At 35.5% G+C, this 25,505-nt stretch overlaps 1 protein-coding gene across 5 annotated transcripts; it reads right to left on the minus strand.

Annotated features, from left to right (window-relative positions):
- Window positions 1–1,779: 1,779 nt before the first annotated feature.
- Window positions 1,780–24,864, minus strand: LOC127859823 (uncharacterized). 5 transcript variants are annotated; one of them, XR_008039468.1, is made up of 4 exons: window positions 15,580–15,753; window positions 6,949–7,929; window positions 3,709–6,286; window positions 1,780–3,564 (listed from the first exon to the last, which is right to left on the minus strand). XR_008039468.1 is itself a non-coding variant. In XM_052397332.1 (3 exons), exons 2-3 carry the CDS (start codon window positions 7,910–7,912, stop codon window positions 5,241–5,243), a joined length of 2,010 nt encoding a protein of 669 aa, XP_052253292.1. In that variant the 5' UTR covers window positions 7,913–7,929; window positions 24,694–24,864; the 3' UTR covers window positions 1,780–5,240. The 5 variants fall into 5 exon arrangements, 4 of the variants coding, with proteins under 4 accessions (XP_052253292.1, XP_052253291.1, XP_052253293.1 ...); XM_052397332.1 differs by lacking the exon at window positions 15,580–15,753 and adding an exon at window positions 24,694–24,864 and having other exon boundaries at window positions 1,780–6,286; XM_052397331.1 differs by lacking the exon at window positions 15,580–15,753 and adding an exon at window positions 16,147–16,323 and having other exon boundaries at window positions 1,780–6,286.
- Between the last annotated feature and the right edge of the window lie 641 nt (window positions 24,865–25,505).

Consider the following 25,505-nt stretch of genomic DNA (forward strand, 5'->3'; position numbering starts at 1 on the left):
TATCTCATGGAGCTGCACATTTTGAGTTGTGAAAAGTCAAGGTCATCCTTCAAGGTCAGAGGTAAAAAAAACATGCATCAAAGCGGCACAGTATAGGGGACATTGTGTTTGTCAGGTTTCTGACAAACACATCTCTTGTTTTTTTCCTATGTCATATTTGTTCTCACACCTGGGTATTTTTGTTCATGTGTTAACTACATGTACATTGTTACGATTAATGACCGGTAATATTTTATTAACAGTTTAGGTAATGGTTCATGGAGCTGCTAATTTATGTTGTGTACTTGTAAATATTTATACTAAGGAACTATAACCAGCCTTTTCATGCCCCCAGATCGAATGATCGAGGGTATATTGTTTTTGGCCTGTCTGTCACTGTATGTTCGTGTCTGTCTGTCACTGTATGTGTGTCTGTCCCAAAACTTTAACCTTGGCCATAACTTTTGCAATATTGAAGATAGCAACTTGATATTTGGCATGCATGTGTATCTCATGAAGCTTCACATTTTGCGTAGTGAAAGGTCAATGTCAAGGTCATCCTTCAAGGTCAAAGGTCAAAAAACAAAATCCAAGGGAAGTAACAAGCTTTAAAGGATGATAATTTCTATTTTATACCATTTTGCAGGTACAGATCAATTTCACAAGGGAAGTAATATTTTTAACCAGGTTTTCCGAAGGAAAAAACTGGTTATTAGATTGGCGCATGCGGGCGGGCGGGCTGGCTGGCTGGCGGAACAAGCTTGTCCGGGCCATAACTATGTCGTTCATTGTCGGATTTTAAAATCATTTGGCACATTTGTTCACAATCATTGGACGGTGTGTAGCGCGAAATAATTACGTCGATATCTCCAAGGTCAAGGTCACACTTTGAGTTCAAAGGTCATTAATGAGCTTGTCCTGGCCATAACTATGTCATTCATTGTGAGATTTTAAAATCATTTGGCACATTTGTTCACCATCATGGGACTGTGTGTCGCACGAAAGAATCACGTCAATATCTCCAATGTCAAGGTCGCCACAACTAAAAATAGATTTTTTTTAAAAACAAACTTACAAAGGGGGTTAATTTTGTTTGTTCATTTCAAAAGTTCAGTTTGAGTTTTCTCCCTTTATCAGATTTTTTTTTACAATGAAAACCTGGTTTTGTGACAATTTTGTCCCTTGTTTAAATATAATAAAAAACAAATTTTAAGGTCAAGGTCATTCTTTGAGGTCAAAAGTCAAAAAATAAATCCAAGGGAAGTAATAAGCTATTAAAGGGAGATAATTTCTGAACCTGCCAAATGATATATTGTAATTTTATTTCAAAGCGGCGCAATAGAGAGCATAGTGTTTCTGACGAAGACATCTCTTGTTTTTTCCTATGTCATATTTGATCTCACATCTGGGTATTTTTGTTCCTGTGTTAACTACATGTACATTGTTACGATTAATTACCGGTAATATTTTATTAACAGTTTGGGTAATGGTACATGGAGCTGCTAATTTATGTTGTGTACAAATATTTACACTAAGGAACTATAACCAGCCTTTTCATGCCCCCGGATCGAATGATCGGGGGCGTATTGTTTTTGGCCTGTCTGTCATTGTATGTGTGTGTATGTCTGTCATTGTATGTTTTGTCTGTCTGTCATTTGTATGTGTGTGTCTGTCCCAAAACTTCAACCTTGGCCATAACTTTTGCAATATTGAAGATAGCAACTTGATATTTGGCATGCGTGTGTATCTCGTGGAGCTGCACATTTTTTGGTTGGGGGCATTGTAATTCACAAACACAGCTCTTGTTTAAGGTTTTTATTATCACTTTTCACATTTTAAAATCAAATAAAAATTAACACAAAGACTGCCTTTAAATGTAAAATGAGTTGGAAATCAACATACATTTCCAAATGCAGAAAATGGTATCAGTTATCATATTTATGCACAACAAGTACATGTATAATTATACGTTACAAACACAACAAAGGAGTACATCTAGTTGATTAATTTACTTGCGAAAGTAACTGAACTGCATTTGAAACCAAAATTTTACACACAATTGTAATAAGTGTCAAGAAATGATCTAGTATTTTAAAATGACATCCACACATCAATTTATATTGCCCTATGGTCTGATTTCTAAAAAAAATTCCTTTTAGTCTTGAAACTCTATTCTAAAATATTCGCAACCAATCAAAGATCTTGAATTTTTAATTGCATTGTGCGTTTGAAGGTATGTATATCATCTTTAACTATTGCTCGGAGATAAATAATGTAAAGTCTACATTGAAAATTTGTAACACGTATTTTGCGTGAAAAAAATGTATACTTTGTGGTAAAATTACAGCTAACACAAAATAATTTGTGTTGCACTGAACACTACAATCTATATGCTTTGTTTAAAGAAAGCCACAAACAAAAGCAGCTATGATATAAATAATAATTTTGTCCAAAATATGTAAAAAGAAATCCACAAACAAGCCCAGACTGTCCTTGTCTTTAACTTGTATAACATGCTAAAGCTAATCAAGAAAATTGTACAATATAAATTCTAAAAGCTACAAATCTGAAAGACTATCTTGCAAGAATCTATTAAGAAAGTTACTCATTGTATTGATACCATGGAATATTTATACCTGGTAAGTCTAAATAGACACCTGATATTATAAACAGGTCAGGATACCGAGTGTACAGTGAACTTGGCTATACAATTGACTTAAGAGCAGGGTTCTTTGTAGGTATAAACATTTGAGCCATGCTCTGTGAAAAGGTGGTTTAATGCATGTGGATAACATGTCGTCCCAGATTAGCCTGCGAAGTCTGCACAGGCGAATCAGGGACGATACTTTCTGCCAAAACTGGATTTTTGCGAAGAAGAGACTCTGTAAACGAAAAATACAATAAAAGCCGAAAGTGTCGTCGCTGATTAGCCTGTGTGCCACAGGCAAATCTGGGACACGCATAAAACCCCTTTTCACAGAGCACGGCCCATTTAATTGAGGCAAAATCCTGATTCTGAAAAAAAAACTCTTTAAACTCTTTTAAGGCTTGTGTTTCCACCAAAGACAAGGGCTGTTTGTAAAACATGCATGCCCCCCATATGGGCTGTCAGTTGTAGTGGCAACCATTGTATGAATACGTTTTTTGTCACTGTGACCTTGACCTTTGACCTAGTGACCTGAAAGTCAATAGGGGTCATCTGCCAGTCATGATCTATGTACCTATGAAGTTTCATGATCCTAGGCGTAAGCATTCTTGAGTTATCATCCGGAAACCATTTTACTATTTCGAGTCACTGAGACCTTGACCTTTGACCTAGTGACCTGAAAATCAATAGGAATCATCTGCCAGTCATGATCAATGTACCTATGAAGTTTCATGATCCTAGGTGTAAGCATTCTTGAGTTATCATCCGGAAACCATTTTACTGTTTCGAGTCACTGTGACTTTGACCTAGTGACCTGAAAATCAATAGGGGTCAGCTGCCAGTCATGATCAATGTTCCTATGAAGTTTCATGATCATAGGTGTAAGCATTCTTGAGTTATCTTCCAGAAACCATTTTACTATTTCGAGTCACTGTGACCTTGACCTTTGTCCTAGTGACCTGAAAATCAATAGGGCCATTTGCCATTCATGATCAATGTACCTATGAAGTTTCATGATCCTAGGCCTAAGCATTCTTGAGTAATCATCCGGAAACCATTTTACTATTTCGAGTCACTGTGACCTTGACCTTTGACCTAGTGACCTGAAAATCAATAGAGGTCATCTGCTAGTCATGATCAATGTACCTATGAAGTTTCATGATCCTAGGCCTAAGCGTTCTTGAGTTATCATCCGGAAACAATCTGGTGGACGGACAGACGGACGGATGGACCGACCGACCGACATGTGCAAAACAATATACCCCCTCTTCTTCGAAGGGGGGCATAAAAAAATTTGAACATCATTTATTTTTAATAATTATTTTCTTCCTGGAATATTAAGCACAGACTCCTGTTATATTGGCAAAAGCATGGTACGATTAATCTTAGATAACAATTAACAAATAAAAAACATGTGTGACAAAAATATTATCTAAATGAAAAAAAGAGACCCCTAGCATTGAAATGACATTTTTTCTTGCACAGAAGGAACTTTAAATTCTTTTATCTGTCATGGATTGGTTACAATATGTTTTAATATTATATACAAAACAAGTAAACCGCATAACCGGTGCCACGCTCGGCTGCGAAAGCTTGTCAGAATTATTTTTTTTATTAGAGGTCACAGTGACCTTTGACCTAGTGACCCAAAATGGGTGTGGCGTGTAGAACTCATCAAGGTGCATCCACATATGAAGTTTCAAAGTTGTAGGTGACAGCACTTAGATTTTAGAGCCAATGTAAAGGTTTTAGCATGACGCCGTCGGACAAGGAGCAGGCTATAACAATACCTCCGGTTTTCTCCGAAAACAGCCTCGCTAATAAAATGAAACTTATTGGACAAATCATATACCGTGTAGTACATGTATTGCTTTAAATAAAAAAGAATGAAACATATTGGAAAAATCAAATACTATTGATTTATGTTCCAGGGGAAAACTAATATTTATTGAATGAAAACGGATTAATAAAAGAAGTCATAAAAACACCAATAAGCACAGTACAAAAAAAAATAACGATTGGAAAAGAATAATTTATATTAATTTATTGTTTTATTATATATTTACCGGTATACCTGACTACATATGGTTTGAAGACAATATGTGCTTGTTGATAATTTATGTTTACATATTTAACAACTGAATTAAATGTTCATGATTTTAAGGAAACAATAATTTTTAAACTAACCAGGCAACGGCGTCTGCACACATTTTGGTGAAAAAAAACACTGTACAATTTCTCATAGGATCAATCTCAACAGAAGATCTTGGATCAAATGATTCGAGTATAGTACTATATACTAAGTCTACAATGAGAATAAATTAAGTTCTTGAACAGGAACTCCAAATCAGGAATATTTTGAGAAAAAAAAGCAGTACAATATGTAATCAGCTAGAAATTCTTTGATGTTCAAGTATTGATATAATTAAAATAATTTTGCAATAACACTCCAAAAATCTAAAGCCAAGCAAATCTGAACAAATCCATGACAACAATTAATTTATCTTACCCACAGAAATCACAGTGTGCTGTAACTAAACATACATCTATAACTATTACAAGACATTTATCTCTAAGGGAAGTAAATTCATTAAGTGTAACTGTAAACCATCTCTTAATGGACGATTTCAAAGTTGTCTATATGTGGGTCCTCCCCAAAATGTGCGAGCACATGCTGCTCATATTGCTCCTGGGATATGGAACTGGGAAACGTATCGTTACACATGGGACACGTCCTGTCATCATCGTTACCCATGGCTTGTAGCGTTGCTGGGGACTCATCTTGCTGGTCAAAACAGTCAAAAACGTGAACTTGAAAGTCTGCCATGGTCAAGCGAGAAAACTCTTGGTTACACGATGGGCATATTTTTACCTCCGCCACAGCATTGCTTTGAGCACTGTCTTCAGTATTACACGTGACAAAACGAGGCTCCTCGTGTTCCTCTATCTGTCTCTTGACCTCACGTTGTGCCTTGACATTGTAAACATTCTCATAATCATTTCCAGTACTTGGGTTTAAATTATTTGAAGCTGCATTAAAATAGCCATTGGTGGTACTTAGGCGCTGATTCAACTCAACGCCCACAGGAGAATATTGTGACCTGCGTTCTTGAGAACTGCTGCGCCTCATTTGATCAAGGTTATTTACTTGGTTAGATGCTTGTAATGGATGCACTGATGCTACCACAGCGCTAGAACTGCTAGCTTGGCCTCCAAATTTATTCAGTGTCTGTCCATTCTGGTTTGATGCATTCTCAACCACTTCAACTTTGTAGTATGTTCCATTGTGTTTCATTGTTGGTGATAAAGGCGCATTGTTTGTTTTAGGCCTGCAAGGCGCTGGACTTCTTGGAGAAACTATAGAATCCACCATGTTGGCAGAAAGTTTTGGCTGACTCGTTTCCATGGCAAACATTTGAGGAACATGAGCGTTGCTTGACACTACAGTCCCACTGACACCAGCAACTCTTGCCACTGGATTGGTTTTAGCCCTTGAGAAGTCACTGGTATTAGTTGACTGTCGCCTCAACACTGCCTCTGAATGTGATTGGCCGGAGCCGTACCCAGATGGCGGTGGTAACCGATTATAGGAGTAGGAGTTTTCCGGAAATGGGTTATGTGCAGCAAACTGCGGATCTGAGCAGTATGGTCGGTTTGGTACTGAAACAAAGAACATATGATTCATGTAAATTGTAATTGTTAAGTTTGAAACATTTTAATGCACATACATTCAAACAATTAATAATGATTTGTATGCAGTTTTTTTAGCCCATTTGTTTGAACTAGAAGTTCAGTGGTATGTATCAAAATTTAAGAACAATTGTGTTAAACAATAAGTTTTATTAAAAAATATACATATATTGTTTTTTTTGTTGTTTAATATCGGGTCCGATATTCGGCCCCATTCCCAATGGAATATCGTATATATTTTTCCCAAATGGGACCATAAAATTCCCAATTTGAAGGTTTCGAAAAAAAAAAAAAAATAATTGAGATTTCAACATTTTGTTCATCTTCCATCCAGCCATATAAGTTCAACCTTAGTAAAAATAATACTGACAACACTTCTATTCTCAGTTTGAAGCATTTTTAGTAAAACAGCAACAACACTTTTTCCCAATTTTAGTCAAAACACCGTGATTTTTCCCAAATTCAAAGGGACCCGATCCCATTCCCAAAATGGTGAAAATAAACACACTGACATATAATATTATCAAAATTCTATCTATACCATACAATTATTTTAAAAAAAAGAAAATACTTTTACTCGAATAGTCTAAATTTAAATGTTAAAATTATGTCCATAAGTGTCCATATTCTACCTTTATATGATGAGGTGATTTGCTTGATAATTGCATTCTGGTCTTGAACCTTCTTCTTCAAGTTAGCCTGTTCTTCGCGTTGCGTATGTACCAGCTGTAGAGCCTGCTGTAGAATACTGATATCTCCATCAACATCGTCTGTTTCTTCACTTTGTTTCCTTGCTTGATGATTGTTCCAATTAATTTTTGCCTCAATTTCAAGTTGCTTACATTTAGCTTCAAGTGCTAGTTTCTCAGTTCTTAATGATTCAAAGTCTGTTAACAGATTCCGCTTTTCATTTTCTAACATGCTGCATTTATTTCTCAACTCTTGCACCTGTGACTGGCTAACTGTCGACAGCTGAGAATTTCGCTGCAGCACTAGCAATTTTTCCTTTAAGTCACAGTTTTCTTGTTCCATACTTTGCAAGATGTTTTTAAAATGAGCAATCTCAGCATCTTGACCACCACACTGCTTATCCAATTCTTGCATGACACCCTCCAATCGGTCCTTTTCTAAAAGAAAACGTTTTTCCATTTCTTCTTTCTCATACCTTAATCTATAATTTTCCTCATTATGTTTCTGCAATGCATTGTCACGCATAAGTACTTCTCTTTGCAGATGTCTGATCAAACCTTCATTTGCACCTCTAACTGCTAACGAAGTTTCATCCCCACTTGTTGCCCCAGCAGCTGATAGAGGTTCCTCATTGTAACACTCTTCCATCACGTTAACACCTCTTTTGTATTCCTGAGTGTTCATTTTCTGTGTAAGTTCATAAATTTTCTTATCACGTTCTTTTAGCTTTTTCTGCAACGCTCCACATGCAGTTTGCAAAGCATGCAGTGAACCAGAGCTTATGGAATTTTGAGAGGAATCAGATCTTTGAAGCAAATATAATGGGTTGGTATTTTTGTCGTCCTCTTTTAGATAGCCTTCCGTGGCATTCAGGAGTTCGATATCTTCATCTGAACTGTCATCCATGAACTTTTCTTTTTTATCTGAAACAGTTTGGTAAACATAAAAAGTTAGCCCCTATCTAAAATGAACGCACACGTGCACGGATGGACAAAGGTTTTCCATATCATTTTGGGTAAAGGAGTCTGCTTAAAGAGGAAGCGTTTTTTTTATTCCAAAAAATAGTTTTTTTTCACCATCAATCATGGAAACATTTATCTTTTTATTTGCATTTTTATTAAAGGACTCTGTTTAAATATGCTAAAACAAGAGCTGTCACCATAGGATGACATATGCCCCCTATAAACGCTTTGATAGAGGTTATAGCATTTTTCGAAACCTAAAAGCAGATTTTGAAACCTAAGTGCGGACCATAAGTTCAAGGTCAAGGTCACAGGGGTCAAAATTTGTGTGCGTATGGAAAGGCCTTGTCCATATAAACATGCATACCAAATATGAAGGTTATATCTCAAGAAACATAGAAGTTATGAGCATTTTTCGAAACCTAAGCGAAGATTTTGAAACCTAATTGCAGACCCTAAGTTCAAGGTCAAGGTCACAGGGGTCAAAATTTGTGTGCGTATGGAAAGGCCTTGTCCATAAACACATGCATACCAAATATGAAGGCTTTATCTCAAGGGACATAGAAGTTATGAGCATTTTTCGAAACCTAAACGCAGATTTTGAAACCTAAACGCGGACCCTAAGTTCAAGGTCTAGGTCACAGGGGTAAAAAATTTTGTGCGTATGGAAAGGCCTTGTCCATATACACATGCATACCAAATATGAAGGTTATATCTCAAGGGACAAGGGAAACCTAAACGCAAAGTGTGACGGACAGACAGACAAACGGACAGTCCGATCACTATATGCCCCCTTTTCTTCCAAAGGGGGCATAAAAATTATCAAGGTGCAGGATCACATGACTGTGATGGGTTCACAATTGAAAGTTTATAAATGTAAACACACCGATACATGGAACTTTTCTCCAAATAACTTTTTGAAACACTAAACAAATTTCAACAAGTGCATAAAATACATTTTTTTATTCTGCTTATGGCAATGTGAAATACATCAGAATTATTTTATTTAATAATGTGTTTTGTTCATGGCAAATATTCAATGTGTTAAGTATTCATACACACGGTTATGCTGCACTCAACTTGAAATTTTGCACCTATTTATGATGCATTCAATGATTTAATCTTAAATCTTTAGATATCGGCACAATCTGCAAGAAAAACTGTCTTTTATGCCCTTAAGATTTTTGCAAATGTATTTCATTAACTTTACATAATTGAAAAAAGAGCTGTCACCATAAGATGACTTGTGCCCCCTATAAACGCTTGATAGAAGTTATGAGCTTTTTTCGAAACCTAAACGCAGATTTCGAAACCTAAACGCGGACCCTAAGTTCAAGGTCAAGGTCACAGGGGTCAAAATTTGTGTGCGTATGGAAAGGCCTTGTCCATATACACACGCATGCCAAATATGAAATTGCTATCTGAAACGACATAGAAGTTATGAGCATTTTTCGAAACTTAAACGCGAAGTGTGACGGACAGACGGATGGACGGACAGACAGTCCGATCACTATATGCCCTCCTTGGGGGCATAAAAATAAAGTTCTGAACAGTGTTTGCATTCTGTCCAGCCCGTGTATAAACCCCCTGTGAACCCCCTTGATGCAACAAACACAAAATGTACTTTTTGTGTAGACTAATTTTTTTTTTAGATCACAGTGAGTCAGAAACATACCTCAATACATGTATAATAGATTTGGATATGCTAGACTGCTAAGATACATTTTGTAATTGTACAGGCCTTTTCCTTGCTTATCTACAGGTCTGTAAAAAGGAACCTTTTCCAAAACCGAATTTGTAAAAAAAAATCCCAATTTGAATTTTTTGTCCCAATTTGCAATTTTTTTTTAAATTGTCAAGTGTCTAATGATTATTATAACTCAATTTGATTTCAACAACATACATCCAATTATAACTTTAATTATAATGATTTTGTTCTTCTAATTTTAATAATTATAAAGAGTTATATTACATTATTGATTCTCAAATAGGTGGACTTTTTGCGCTAAAAAATTCCCAATCCCGAAATGGCATTTTTTCCCAAATTGGCCAGGAAAAAGTTGTGGTACCAAAAAGCAGTCTGAACCACCAAGTTAATTTTATTATGTATTAAACCATACATTTGAGCAAGTCTTGTTTAAATTGTGTAGTTTTTGGGCGTCCGGCCTATATTGTCTAATAATTTTAAGGAGCAATCATCTGTTTTCGATTTTATACATTACAACAAAATGCTCAATCCATACCAGGCCTCGCACATGTTGAATTAGTAAACAGAAATTCCCAGCTAAGTTATATATTCACATTTAATAAAAAAAATATTAAATGCTGTACTTTTAAATTTGACAATTTAAAAACACTCGCTAGAATGTGTTTCCACAATTAATTTTATTCTAATATAACAAGATTTGTCATTAAATAATTAACTTTTCATTCTTGGTTCTCTTAGACTATTGGTCCAAGACCAATTCATGCAAGTTCTTCACTACAAAAATTACCTGTTCATTTAAATGACAGATTTGCACAAGATAAAACAATACAGAACAAGAAACCGTCGGAGACGGGTGATGCTCCCCAAAGGTTTTTTTTGTCACAATTGCACTATATATTCAGATAAAAGGAAACGTCTTGAGGGCACAGTAGTTAGGGGTACAAGAATTCTTTTATATAAAATTTCAAAGGGCCATAACTCTGTGAAAAATCATCCAACCAGAACCCTCTGATAATATGCACATCTCCTCTTGGTAGTGAAGCTTCCCATAAAGTTTCATTGAATGCAGGCCATTAGTTGCTGAGAAATAGCCCGGACAAGAATTGCACTATATGTACAGTTAATGGAAAATTTCGAAGGGCCATAACTCTGTGAAAAATCATCTGACCAGAACCCGCTGATAATATGCACATCTCCTCTTGGTAGTGAAGCTTTCCATAAAGTTTCATTGAATTCCGGTCATTAGTTGCTGAGAAATAGCCCGGAAAAAATTGCACTATATGTACAGTTAATGGAAAATTTCAAAGGGCCATAACTCTGTGAAAAATCATCTGACCAGAACCCGCTGATAATATGCACATCTCCTGTTGGTAGTGAAGCTTCCCACAAAGTTTCATAAAATTCCGGTCATTAGTTGCTGAGAAATAGCCCGGACAAAAATTGTGCACGGACGGACACACGGACTCATGGACGGACAGACGAAGCGGCGACTATATGCTCCCCCCAAATTTTTGGGGGGAGCATAAAAACTAATCCACAATTCATTTTTCTGAAACATTTTAAAGGATTAGTCCATGTGCATATATTATTTGGAAAATTCACAAGCAAATGTCATGCTGTCATCTAGAACCCCGATATTAAGGGCCTCATTAAATATCTCTTATATCTATATATCATTTAGATTAAGTTGGTATTGACTATTGGTCTCTGACCAGTACAGTTTAATCATATTAATCAATTCATAATATATTTAATTGATTATTATAATAATATAACTTAATGTATTCTGGCGATGTCAGTTTGCAAACAAATCCATTCAATTTGCATCAGTCTTGTCACAAATTGATTTCTGTACATGTAGCTACATGTAGTTGCTGTTATCCAATTCCCAGCCACTGACATTCCATGTCGCTGGGTATTATTGTGACTATACGTGGAAGTGACCTTATTTCAATACACTCTTCCCCCTTCCAGTTTTTTTTTCACTTATAGGGGAATGGTGGCGGGCCAGTCCAAAGGGGAAAATGCATCGTTTTTTAGGAAAAGTGGAAAATTAAAAATTCACTCTTTTATATGTAATGATATTTATTATATGAATACACATGTTTGTATGAATATAATATTCACAGCAGAATGCCTCTGTCCTTTTTCTGAAATATATATCAATGATTTTTTCAACATTAGTTTCAGACAGTTCAGCCTTCATGCACAGTCTCAGTTTTCTTTCGATAAAATGGCAAATTTGAGCATCTTTTATCAATAAAATGGACCAAATTGGAATGTTTTTATCAACAAATATTGACACAATATAGATACATCAGGCCTTTTCATGGCCATTTTGGGAGAAAAATGCAATTCATGCGAAAAGTCCACTGATTTGGGAAAATCTAATCTAATTTAATATAACACTTAACAATAATTAAAAATCATATAAATTATAGTTATATACTTTAAATTTAAGATATATTTATCATGATTATGAAACAGTTCTTTCTAAAAAAATAATAATAATAATATATTTTTTTTTTTTAACATCTGGAGGGGATTGTTTTTACAGAATGGGGGAAAAAAAATTACTCTTTTTTGAGGAGAATGGGGCCGAATATCAGCACCGAAATTGCCATAGAAAACCCACTGCCCTTCTAATGTTTCAAGGCCCAGACACGCCCACCACAGTACAGCATGTCTTGCATCCGCATGGCCCATCCAGAAACCATTTAACAGCTTAACCCCTCTATGAATTCGCCTCGTCACCATTTAAGTGAAAAATCCTGAGCTCCGACAGGGGATTCAAACCCCGACCTCCAGAGTGGTAGTCAGACACTCTACCCGCGTCGCTAAAAAAGCTTGCCCAACAGCAAGGCTGTTGGAAGTGACCTTAAATCACTACAGTATGTATGTTCTCATGATATCTCAAAACATTCCAGAAAAAAACTATAAATAAAGCTTAAACATATGCATCTATTTACTAAAAATATTTAACTTTTAGCAAAGCTCCTATAGCTCTTTGATACATATACCTTTTATAATTCTCAACTAGAAATAGCGCGGCAGAGTTCGACGCCTATCCCCATGCCGCATGTTTGACCCAGGGGGCACCCCAGGGTTGGTAATGGGGCCATGCAAAGTTGAGATTGACCGTATTGTCATAAGAGATGTTCAGTGTCAATTGGAAGTAAATCGGTGTAGAAATAAAGAAGTTAATGTAAAATAACATAAAACAAGAGAATGATGTGTTTGTCAGAAACACAATGCCCCTTCCTACGCTGCTTTCATTTATTTAATTTTTTATCATTTGGCAGGTTCATTGACTACCTCCGTTTAAAGCTTATTACTTCCCTTTGATTAGTTTTTTTTACCTTTGACCTTGAAGGATGACCTTGACTTTTCACCACTCAAAATGTGCAGCTCCATGAGATACACATGCATGCCAAATATCAAGTTGCTATCTTCAATATAGCAAAAGATATGGCCAATGCACCATACCAGGGGCATAAAATTGAGTGAAAATTTCTGACCCGACCCCACCCCAACCCCCATAACTTTTGACCCAGGGGTCAGATCAAAATTCCAAATAGTGCAGGGGCGCACATATGCTCATAGCTACCATGTGTGTAAGTTTCAAGGTTGTAGTGCTTACAGTGTATAAGAAGGAGATAGTGGCCAAGACGGATGGACGGAAGACGGAGATAACAACAATAATAATTAATGACGTATACATGTAGGAAGGACTTTTACTCTTGTGGCTGCCAAAAAACATCTGTTTCATATAAAGGCTGAGTTACTAAATACTTATTACAGTATAAATACTGCATTACATTTTAACACTGCCTGTGACTGTGAAAATAGTGCTTCTTGAATGCTTTGAGCTTTAATGAGTACTTACATACCACTCAAAGTATTTTCTTATAAGAGCTTTTTTCATACAATTTTTTTTATGACTCGAGTAGTCAAGTTATCATTACCGGATCAGAAGCGTAATAAAGTTGTTCTGGTGAAAATCAATAAATGTTTTGAGACTTTTGTTTACACCAGTTTGATTAAATATTACCTTTTCTTACTAATTCAGCACATAGTATTTTTTCAAAGCAGGCACAATGCATTTGTGATACCTTTTTTATGCCGCAGAATTCATGCATTAACGGATCAGTTGTAGCCATAACGGATAACGTGATCGAAACCACTCAGGGGGCATATAAGACGCTATTTGAACTATCGAAACACAAACTTTGTTGTTTAGAATGACCAAGTTACATTTCAAGTTATAAATTATATTCATTTTTTTGTTATTAATTATTTTCTGTGTGTGATCTTGTATCTACACTTTACGCATGACGTTCTTATGTGAATTATCTGTTGAAAATCCTAAAAAGATTGAAAAGATATGGGCATCTTATAAACCATGTAAATTGTTTGAATCATATCGAATCATCGATATTGAGCATGGGACATACCATAATTACTCCATGTTTTCGGACACTTAAAAATAATTAATTTTTTCCTTGTCGGAAAACTTAAATACGAAAAATATTCACAAAATACAGGTGTCCGAAAACTTAGAGTCGAAAATTGAAGTGTCAGAAAATAGAGTGCATTTGTATCAACTACTACCGGTAATAGCACGCGCTTGTAAAATACCATGCTGTTCAGTATAAATTACAATTTTATATTTTGTACTGCATTTTAAACAATTTTAAATGCTTAATTTATTTGACAGAAAGTTACTGCAATGTTGTACTTTGACCAACCAGTTCAAAGATGAGCATGTGATGTACCAATACTCGCTAGTATGAACCTGTAATTAACGCAATAAAAAAGCAAACTATGAATTCTTTGTTTGTTCATTACAGATAGTTGTTGTCTAACACCTTCCATTGTTCGTAAAACTTGCAATAGGGTGCATCACACTTTGAAGCGTTTAGTATTTGTCACAGTTATTTTACTGAGAAGGGGTAGTACTATTGCGGTAGATAATTGAACTGTTAATTGGCACTTCCGCTGGTAATTGTCATAACGCTTATGCTATCGGGTGAAACCATTGTCTAATACCGGTTTACAAAGTTATTTACCCAATAACGCAAATGTAATGGTCCGTTACCCTCAGGCATGCACCTGTCATGTTTTATGATGTTAATCTGGTTGTAAACCCACATGATCAAAGTGTCATTAGATATCGAAAACATGACCGAAATTTGGTAAAATAGCGCTGTAAAATATACTGTCTGAAAACTTAGAGACATAAATTATGGATGATAACTCGTGTGTCCGAAAATTAAGAGTCACAAAAAATTATTTTCGCTAAAAAAAGGGGTGTCCGAAAACTTAAAGTGTCCAAAAACATAGAGTAAATACGGTAAAGAAAACAGTAAGATTGAGATCATTTATTGTAAAGATCAACAAGATTTGAATTTATTTAAATACTATATATTATCAATACGCATATTATCACTCTTGATCCGTTATTGCCCTAATTCTTCATATTATTTAAGGTATTGCAAAATCTTAAACACAAATCAAAACTGAAATGGAGTTTTGCAGGCAAAAAGACTACTAAATGGCCTTTAAATTAATGTGTAAACTTCTTACTTTCCAACAGAGTTATAGCATGTGGTCGCAAAAAATGTTCAACCTTGATTTGGAAACAAGACGGAAGTAAACTCAGTCATATATTCATGTCAGCAAAACATTCCGAAATGTAAGACAAAGAGTAGCTCCGATTACGACTCAATCAATGTGTTTTAGAGACAAAAAATCATCTAAAAAGGTCAACTATTTATCGCGATACGCAGTCTTGCACATCAAAGTGATCCGCTATGGGTAATGATCCTGTAATGGTAACTTGACTGTATGTCTATGAAATCGTGTTTAATCAGCCTAAAACATCATATTAACAAACACAATACCTGTTACCATAGGTATCAATTGCTTGTCATTGATGGATAAATATTCAAAACAAAAACTTGATAATAAATCGTAAGCCGAGGTTTTAAGTTAATAGACGAGTTCTGTCAATGAAGATTGTTTGATTAGACACAAGATCTAGCTCGCGGAAGATTTGGGAGGTAAACCGTAAAGTTGATACCTTATTTTCGAATTCGGAATACTAGGCATTGTCCTCTACAAAAACTCATACATGTTCATGAACCATTGACATGTTTAAAACTTTGGATTTATATAAATATAATGCAAGAACAACTTATCACACGCGTTGTTTTAACTTCAATGCGCATATTATATAAATTATAAAATGTATGATCTGTTTGTTTATTTATGCCACAACATAACAGATCATACATTTTACCGATTAAAGTGCTGCGTGGATTTCAGTTTCCTGAAAAAATCCTTTAACAGTTGCAACACCATGCGACCCTGAGAGTCAATAATTCACTGGGAGTTGGATTATTGCAACTAACTGTTAATAGTGTGATGACTAAGTTCATAAACATTTGTAAATATAAAACAAACCTTACTTATTTCTTCTTCAGTGGTAATGACTGAATCTTCATACTACAGTTGAATTGCTTAAATAACGCAGTAAAGTGTATTTTCAGTCATAATCTGGATAGTTTCTTATAAATGGAAGAAAACAGCTGGGTTTCCGTTGAAATGAAAGATTAAGAAGATGGTTCCCCACTTCAAATAATACCTCGGATTTAAAAGGGGAATTCCCAAATTTCGGCTACACTCCACCACACACCAGCGAAACTTCCGGTAGTTTCTATTTTCGGTTTCAAATCAAATCAAAATTTATTTATTGTTGGTTATTGTAATAAAACACGCTAAAAGCATAACTAAAACAATATTCCTATAGCACATTATTAAAGTGTAAGCAGAAATATAATATCAGTACTATACATTTACAATTAAGAGCTGTGTGAAAGATTGCTGATCTTGACGCAAGGAAGGGGCCTAACTTACCATAAAAAGAAAAGGTGTAAACACGCTGACAGAGAAAATGGAACATAAAAGTGCCATAAAGTAAAAGACTATTGCCAAGCAATAAAAGTCCCCTTCCGGCTCCACCATTGTCAGAAATTCCACCAACGCAGAATATTTTTTTATTTGTTGCCATATGAACCAGAATTTTTGACGAAGGTACAAAATGAAATGACGTGCATAATGTCCATATTGCCATCTATCCAGGTTCCAAGTTTCATGAAAAAATATTAAGAACTTTTAAAGTTATCGCAGGATCCAGAAAAACACCATTTTCAGCAGTATTTCTAGTCCATTTGTTGCCATAGCAACCGTAATTTTAGACGTAGGAACAAAATGAAATAACTTGCATAATGTCCATATTGCCATCTATCCATTTTCCAAGTTTCATGAAAAATATTAAGAACTTTTAAAGTTATCGCAGGATCCAGAAAACCACCATTTTCAGCATTATTTGTAGTCTATTTGTTGCCATAGCAACCAGAATTTTTGACGTAAGAACAAAATTAAATGACGTGCATAATGTCCATATTGCCATCTTTCCATGTTTCAAGTTTCATGAAAAAATATTAAGAACTTTTAAAGTTATCGCAGGATCCAGAAAAAAACACCAATTTCAGCAGTATTTCCAGTCTATTTGTTGCCTTAGCAACCAAAAATTTTGACGTATGAACAAAATGAAATGACGAGCACAATGTCCATATTGCCATCTATCCATGTTTCAAGTTTCATGAAAAAATATTCAGAACTTTTAAAGTTATCGCAGGATCCGGACAAAAAAACACAATTTTCAGCAGTATTTCTAGTCTATTTGTTGCCATAGTAACCAGAAATTTTGACGTAGGTACAAAATGAAATGACGTGCATAATGTCCATATTGACATCTATCCATATTCCAAGTTTCATGATAAAATATTAAGAACTTTTAGAGTTATCGCAGGATCCAGAAAAAAACCATTTTCAGCAGTATTTTTAGTCTATTTGTTGCCATAGCAACCACAATTTTTGACGTAGGAACAAAATGAAATGACGTGCATAATGTCCATATTGCCATCTTTTCACATTCCAAGTTTCATGAAAAAAATATTAAGAACTTTTAGAGTTATCGCAGGATCCAGAAAAAAACACCATTTTCAGCAGTATTTCTAGTCTATTTGTTGCCGTAGCAACCACAATTTTTGACGTAGGAACAAAATGAAATTACGTGCATAATGTCCATATTGCCATCTATCCATATTCCAAGTTTCATGAAAAAAATTAAGAACTTTTAGAGTTATCGCAGGATCCAGAAAAGTGTGACGGCCTGACGGACGGACGGATACAAAACCATAAGTCCCCTCCGGTGAAACCGGTAGGGGACTAAAAAGGGCTTAAAGGAGTAGAATTTGACTTAAATCCGGACTTGCGGCATGACCTCCTTCAATTTCAGTTGATTGGGTTTATCTATTAACCTGGTGAAGATGGGGAGGATTAATAAATCTTGTAATGCGAATATACTTTATCTTACAAGAACTGATGTTGCACAACTGATTTGAACACCGACGCACAGCAGAAAACAGTGGTACAGACATAGACATAACTATTTACGAATGAAATATTTCATTAGACTGATTAATCATGCATGTTGTTATGCAGATATATAGCAGCAGCGGTATTTACATCACAATACTAGGGTAAACGTATGGCAAGCGGTTCGACGCATGACAAAACCTAGTTTCTTGGGATTATGCGTCGAACCGCTTGCCATATAAACGGTAACTTCACATCCAATAGGTATCTTAAAGATTCTTTAATATGGCATACCGGTACTTTACATATGAGCCTAGTGAATTAAATCTGGTTGGAAAACGAAAAATCACCATTGTATGGTGGAAATTCAACATACGTTGGCTTTTTAAATGTCATCGTGGATTTTATGATGAACACAATTCAGTTAAATCTGCCTGAATACGAAATGTAAAAAAAAACAGCACCTTAAAACTAGCTCCTCCTGAGTCCTTTTATGTATACAAAAGCCCCGAGTTAAAACAAGCCCACTCGAACATTCAAGCTTCAGCTGCGACAGCAGTAGAGAAACATTATTATACAATGCGGTCATTTACTTATATTTACATCAAGACACCAAGTGGCAACAGTGGAACACAAAACAAATGGACTAGACATGACACTAACGTACATAACAAACACACAAACCTAAAATAAACTGGTGTCACCTCATCGAATGCAAAAACCATGGGGCTTTAAGTCGATTTTAAGGAACTCAAAAACACACATTTGCCTCAAAAATGTTCACATTACATTTTATTTTAAATAATGCAGTATCCTAATAGTTTCACTTCAAATTTACTAACAATAAACGAAAACTTTATATTAAATAATTTACCTTTAAATTACTCAATGGTTTGAATTCAAACCAGAACTGAGCCTTTCTGAGACACGATGAAAGAAAATTAAATCGAGTATCAACTACACCAAGTCTCTGATAAAAAAGACCACTTTCCTGTCTGTTCGTCATTCACCAGAATACCGTAATAAATCTAAGTTTTCGGACACTTTTTTTTTCGTGTCCGAAAATTACGATACGATAAATACTAAAACAAATACGGTTGTCCGAAAATTAAGAAACAAACTAAAACGATTGCAATGACGATCGGATTTGTGTTTGCAATATGTAAAACGTCCGTTGTATTAAAGACTAATATAACATGCTTGTTAAATACCACGCCATATAGTATAATTTACTTTTGCATTTATTTGCACTTTATTAAAACTAATTACTCATGCTCTTTTGTACAGACAATTACTCCAAGGCTCTTTTTGACCAAAGGGTTCAAAGATGAGCTTTTGGTTTACCGATACTCTAGAATGAACCTGTAATCAATGCACTAAAATAGAAATCTGCAAACTTTGAATTCTTTGTTTGTTCGTCAGTCGTAGTGTAACACCTTCAATTGTTTGTATAGTAATTGGTCCATTATGTTCTGGAGCGTTTATTATTTGCCACAGTTATGTCTCTGAGGTGTCATTGTTTATTACCCGGTATACGAGCATTTGCCCCTTCGGACATTTTCCCCTTCATGAAATCAGCAATAAGCGGACATTGGCCCCTTCACTCAATTTCTCAAGGGGGACATTTGCCCCTTCACTCAATTTCTCAAGGAGTTCCTTCAATTACTTACCACTCAATATTGAGAATAAGAATACTTAAAGTAATTAATATGACAGTTTTTTTACCATTAAAGAGATGGTCTGCAATTTTTCAATTAATGAAAGCATTTGTCTAGGTATCAAAGCTAAAGCACAATAGTAGTTAATTATAACTGTTATAGTTGTGAACATGTAAGATATTTATAAACTTCTGTTATCAAAATTGGTATGAAACACGCATGTTCAGCTAAATATATTTGAAAAAGAACATAAAATAGAATAGAATTGGAATTATCTTTTATGAAATACTTTTTTTACAAAAAAATATATGCCTAATATTATTTTATGACACAAATAACAAAATTAAAACGACACAGTTGAAATACGTGATCAACTGGATCGTTATTACACTAGTCATTAGCCATTTGAATGTGTGTTTTTGTTTTATTTTAATCGATAAGATATTCGGCAAAAGTAAATGATACCGACTTATTTTATATAAAATATTTTCAAATTACGCATTACTTAAATATTGAATTAAACAGAAGATACTGCTAAAAGGAAATTCTCATTCAATGATATGTTCACGATATTGATCGCAATGAGGAAGAGAGAGAGAGCACGGACTCTAGATCAATATACACTCCGTGGAGAGAGAGATACCATATCGTGTAAATTGTTCATATACATTTTGCATATTTTATAGCAATCTAGCCATACTCACTGGTGGTATGCGTATGGAATAAAACTGCGTCAAAACAAATCTTGTGATGACAAAAAGTCCCAAAAAGAGGTAATAGTACATTTTATAAAAACGGTTTATTTGATATTTTTGTATTTTGGATTTAAAGGGAAGTGTTCACTAATCATAACGACAATCACGCGCAAACCATCTGTTGCAGAAGTAGTAAATTGTAAAAGTGATGGTTTGGGGGAAAAGCTTAATTCTACAGTGACATACGAATATATGACTTGTAGTCACCAATCACAATATGAGTATCAAGCTGGGTGCATATATAATATATCAACCGTTCATACGTGCCATTATGTATCAGTTTGACCACAGCAATTGTTTATACATACGTTGAGAGCACACGTGTATACCAAATTTTACTTTCTTTTAATCTGTGGCTGCAATGCCTATAGAAGCTCCGTTAAAGATTCATATAGAAAAACTTTAATGTGAAAAATTTACAATTCGAGTTTGTAAGCTCTGTTTGACGGAAGTCAAAAACTCTGTTTGACGGAAGTTAAAATTTATTTATCATACCTCTACGCTGATATCGACCTAATATTAAGATGTCTGATATAATTTTGTACATCAGGTTAGTCAATCTCGACGCAAAGTTGTCGTTTCTTGCTCTCACATACAATCTCTGCCATCACAAGAAAATGCTTCCAGATTTGGTAGGGTTTTAATTTTATTGGTTTAATTATTATGTTATGAAAAGTACTTTCATTTTGTTTTACAATTTAAAACTAGTGTATACGTTAAGGTTTATTATAACAAAATTAATTAACTAAATTAAAAAAAGTTAAAATAACAACGGTAAAATTATTGTACCACGTGGCTAGGCAATCATCACATGGTTGGTTATGAAGGCAGGGATTTGATCCAGCTATGCTGGTTCCCATTAAACCTCTGCGCGGAGGTTACCGGTGCGTAGGCGCGTCTGTGTTCAATGTTTAAAGGTACCGCATATAACTCGAAATCAACTATAAAGTCCTCAGAGGAGATTTATAAGATTTGACAGGACAAACAATTTGATACAAAGATGCAGTTCGTTTTATATTTAAAAAGCGACACAAAATCAGCTTAACATTCTTTTTTGAAAATAAAATAAAAGTGCTTGTGATTAACACGCCAAATGTCACACAACATTTTTATTCCTTAATAAAATACTGACTGAGTCGAAATGAATATATTTTAATTACTTTTATTATTTATAAGGGCGTAGATGATGAACAGAAAAAGGTAAGTTCTTTATCGTTCGCGACAATCCTCGCCGTTTGTTATTCTAAGCCTCCCTTGATGCATTACACAACTATTGGACAGAAATCTGTTATTGTATATCGATGGTCTCAATTTAAAATGTCGAACCTACAAAAACACAAGTTTTCAGGAGACCTATTTTAGTTAAACATTTCTTGCACAAAGTCAAATAAAGATTATTTTAAACATTTTTAAAAGTGTCGCATGATAGACCATGTTCGTATGGAACTAATTTGACGTTAAGTTAATAAATCTGCTGTAAAATGTATCTTCGTCATTTAGACTTGCATTTATGTGATGTTTCGGCAAATTGGACAGCTTATTGTAATAGATTTTGTTTCAATAGAATAAATTTTTCCACTGTTGTCCGTTAGATATAGCAAAGCAATGCATTTTTTTCTGTTTTACACGGTGGAACAGAGGTGACAACCGCAATTCGTTATTTATAGTGTGGCCTCAACTTAGTAACTTGTGGGAACGACTAATAAAGTTGAGGGAACAACATCATAAGTTGTGGCTTCAACTTAATAACTTGTGGAAACAATTTTTAAAATAACTTGTGGAAACAACTACGTACGTTGTCCCCACAACTGTTTAAGTTGAGACCTCAGCTTAGTAACTTGTGGCCACAACTTCATAACTTGCTCCCAAAACTTATTAAATTGTGACCTCAACATAGTAATTTGTTCATTTAACTTATTAAGTTATTCCTTCAACTAAATAACTTGTGGGAACAACTTATTTATTAAGTTGAGGCCTCAGCTCAGAAATTTGTGGCGACAACTTCATAACTTGTTCCCACAACTTATTAGTTTTTGCCTCAACTAAATAACTTGTGGGACCAACTAACTATGTTGAAACCACTAATTTAAGTTTAACCAATAATATCGGGCGTTTCATCTTTACCGTTTTATCACAATTAGTACCCCTTATTTTACTAGGTGCTCGGGTTCGAGCACTATCCCTGTTAGCTATGGATCCCCCGTTCGAGCCCTATCTGAGCACTTGCCATGTAAGTCATGGATTTCAGATTTGAGCCCCTATCTGAGCGATCGCCAAGTTAGCGACTTGGTTCAGGGCTCGAACCCTGTTGTGAAAACTAGGCACATAAGCGACGGATTCCGGTTGGGAATCCAGGTCTGATACCTCCCTTTTTAAACGATGGGTCTTTGGGTTTTAGCCCCAGTCTAAGGACTTTCCCTGTAAGCGACTTGGATTCCAGTCTGAGCATTCGCACCCTACGTAACGGATCCCGGCTTGGATGCCCTGCTTGAGCACTCACCCTGTATGCTATGCCCCCGGGCTAAAATCCCTGTTTAAGTACTTACCATTTAAGCGAACGGACCCTGATCAAAGTCGTAGTCTTATCGCCGGACCCGAAAAATGCGGGATTTATAGCTTACAGGGCTAGTGCTCAGACCGGCGCTAGAACCCGAACACCCATAGCTTGCGAGGCTAGCTCTCATTTCCGGACTCGAAAGCGGGAAATGTTGCTTACGAAGCTCATTTCCGCAGCCGGTCGCTTAGTAGGCGGGTGCTCAGTATGGTATGTTAGCGACGGCTGTTTGGTTCGAGTCCCTGTGTGAACCCGTAGCTTTCGGTGCGAACGCTCAGACTGAGGTTTGCAACCGGGATCCTTCCCTTACTGGGCAAGAGCTAAGACACAGGCTTGAACCCGGGATCCATAGCTTTCAGGACTAGTACTCAGACTGGGGCTCGAACCCGGGACCGGTCACTGTTGGTGCAAATTCTCACATCGGAATTCGAGCCGTCGCTTATAGGGTAAATCCTTAAACCGAGGATTGATCTAGAGACCCAAAGCTTTCAGGGCTAGTGCTCGAACTATGATTCGAACCCCGAGGCCGTCGAAAACTCCGTATTAGATTTTCAGACCGTCGAAAACTTAGGCATCTTGCACTCGCCTCGTAAGCGATGGTTCCCGGGATCGAGCCCCGGTCAGAGGAATCGCCCTTTACAAGAAGCGTCCCGGGTTCAAATCCAAAAACCATGGGACTCGAAACCGGGATCCGACGCGTACGTTGCTAGTGCTCAGACCGGGGATGGAACCCTGAACCCAGTCGCAAACAAGGCAAGTGCTCAGACAATTGTGGTCTTAACTTAGTAACTTGCGGCCAGAAGTTATAAAGTTGAAGGAACAACTTACTAAGTTGAAACCTCAACTTAATAAGTTGTAGGAACAAGCTATTAGTTGCGGCCACAAGTTACTAAGTTAATACCTCAACATTTTATATTATTTTGATATCTTTTTGCATTCATCAATGCTATAAAATGTACATCATTTAATTATTTTATAAGCAAACGTTTACGTTTCGTCAATTTGCCTTAAAATACATGGCTATATTGATACTTTAATATATTAATAAGCTCGCAAAATGCCGACGTAACAATTTTTTTCAGCTTTGTCATTTTGACTTCAAGCAATTGCGGTTCGTCATTACATCACGTGACTATATGGAGCTGTTGCGATTGGTTAACTATTTTGTTGTTTTGGGGGTATATGTGCATTGATTTCCCGCTTTACACAATATCAAAATCGCGAAATGCCAAAAATGTAGGTTCGTCATTTTAAATTGGGACCATCGATATATCGCAATGCGCAGTGCATTATGTAGACTAAAATGTCTGTTCTGTTCTGTTCATATTCTGCGCGCATGTTTAATATGCTTGATAAAATGAACGCAGTAATAGTATACTAGTATATGTTGAATATGTGTAATTAGTCTATATGTTCGACTCTGGTGCATGCTACACGTTGATCGCAAATTTAGCAATATATATTTATCAGCAATATTTATTGTTTAAGTATATGTATAGTATATAATAATATATAAGCAAATGTAATACCAACAGAATATTAGATAAGCAAATACGCAGATATTGGTAACGTACCACCAAAAACTATAAAAACGAAATTTCTCACCTGTATCGAACGATGCGCCCAAATAATGGCACAAATTGTCAGTGCTTTATTAGATGGAAATTTTAGGTAAAACCTGAGCTCATATGTTTCTAAATAACACGGTTAAATGAGCTAAAAACTGACATCGTATCGCCCGAGTTCTTACGGGAAATCGTTGGGTATTCCCCTAGCATTTCATATTGACTTGTTTGCATGAATGAATACGTAGGCCATTCAGTATTATCTTTAAAGTAGTACACACGCGACTATTTTACTTTGTCCACAAGGCTTTTCATTTAATTAGAATCAAATTTTAAAGCTGTAGATGGTTTGAAAAAGACCTGTTCTATGACAAATTGTGTAAGTCGTAACTTACTTTATAGTATTACTTAAACTATTTAACAAGAGAAGCCCGGGACTTAAACTGATATAATTTATGAGTATAATTTGTTTAAATTAGTATCAAGTTTGAAAGCAGAAGATGGTTTTTAAACTTTGGTGTTCTATGTTGTATTATCAATTGTGTAAGTCGTAATTAACTTACTTTATAATGTAATTAAAAAAAATAACAATAGAAGCTTAGGACTGAAACCTTTCTTGGACTAAAACTGGTTAAATTTACTGCATATGGTTGAATTATGTTTTTGGAGTTGATAATATGCATGTTGATTAAAACGTATGTGGATAAGCACGTGCATGTGACTTGGTATAGATATATGTGATTGACTAACTATATATTCGGAGACGATTTTGGCAACACTATAATTTCCTATATACAAACGTTTTTGTTTTATTATGTACTCCAAAAAGTCTTAAAATCTCGCTTCACAATT

This window comes from Dreissena polymorpha, chromosome 15, assembly GCF_020536995.1.
Source record: "Dreissena polymorpha isolate Duluth1 chromosome 15, UMN_Dpol_1.0, whole genome shotgun sequence".
Taxonomy (NCBI): Eukaryota; Metazoa; Mollusca; class Bivalvia; order Myida; family Dreissenidae; genus Dreissena; species Dreissena polymorpha.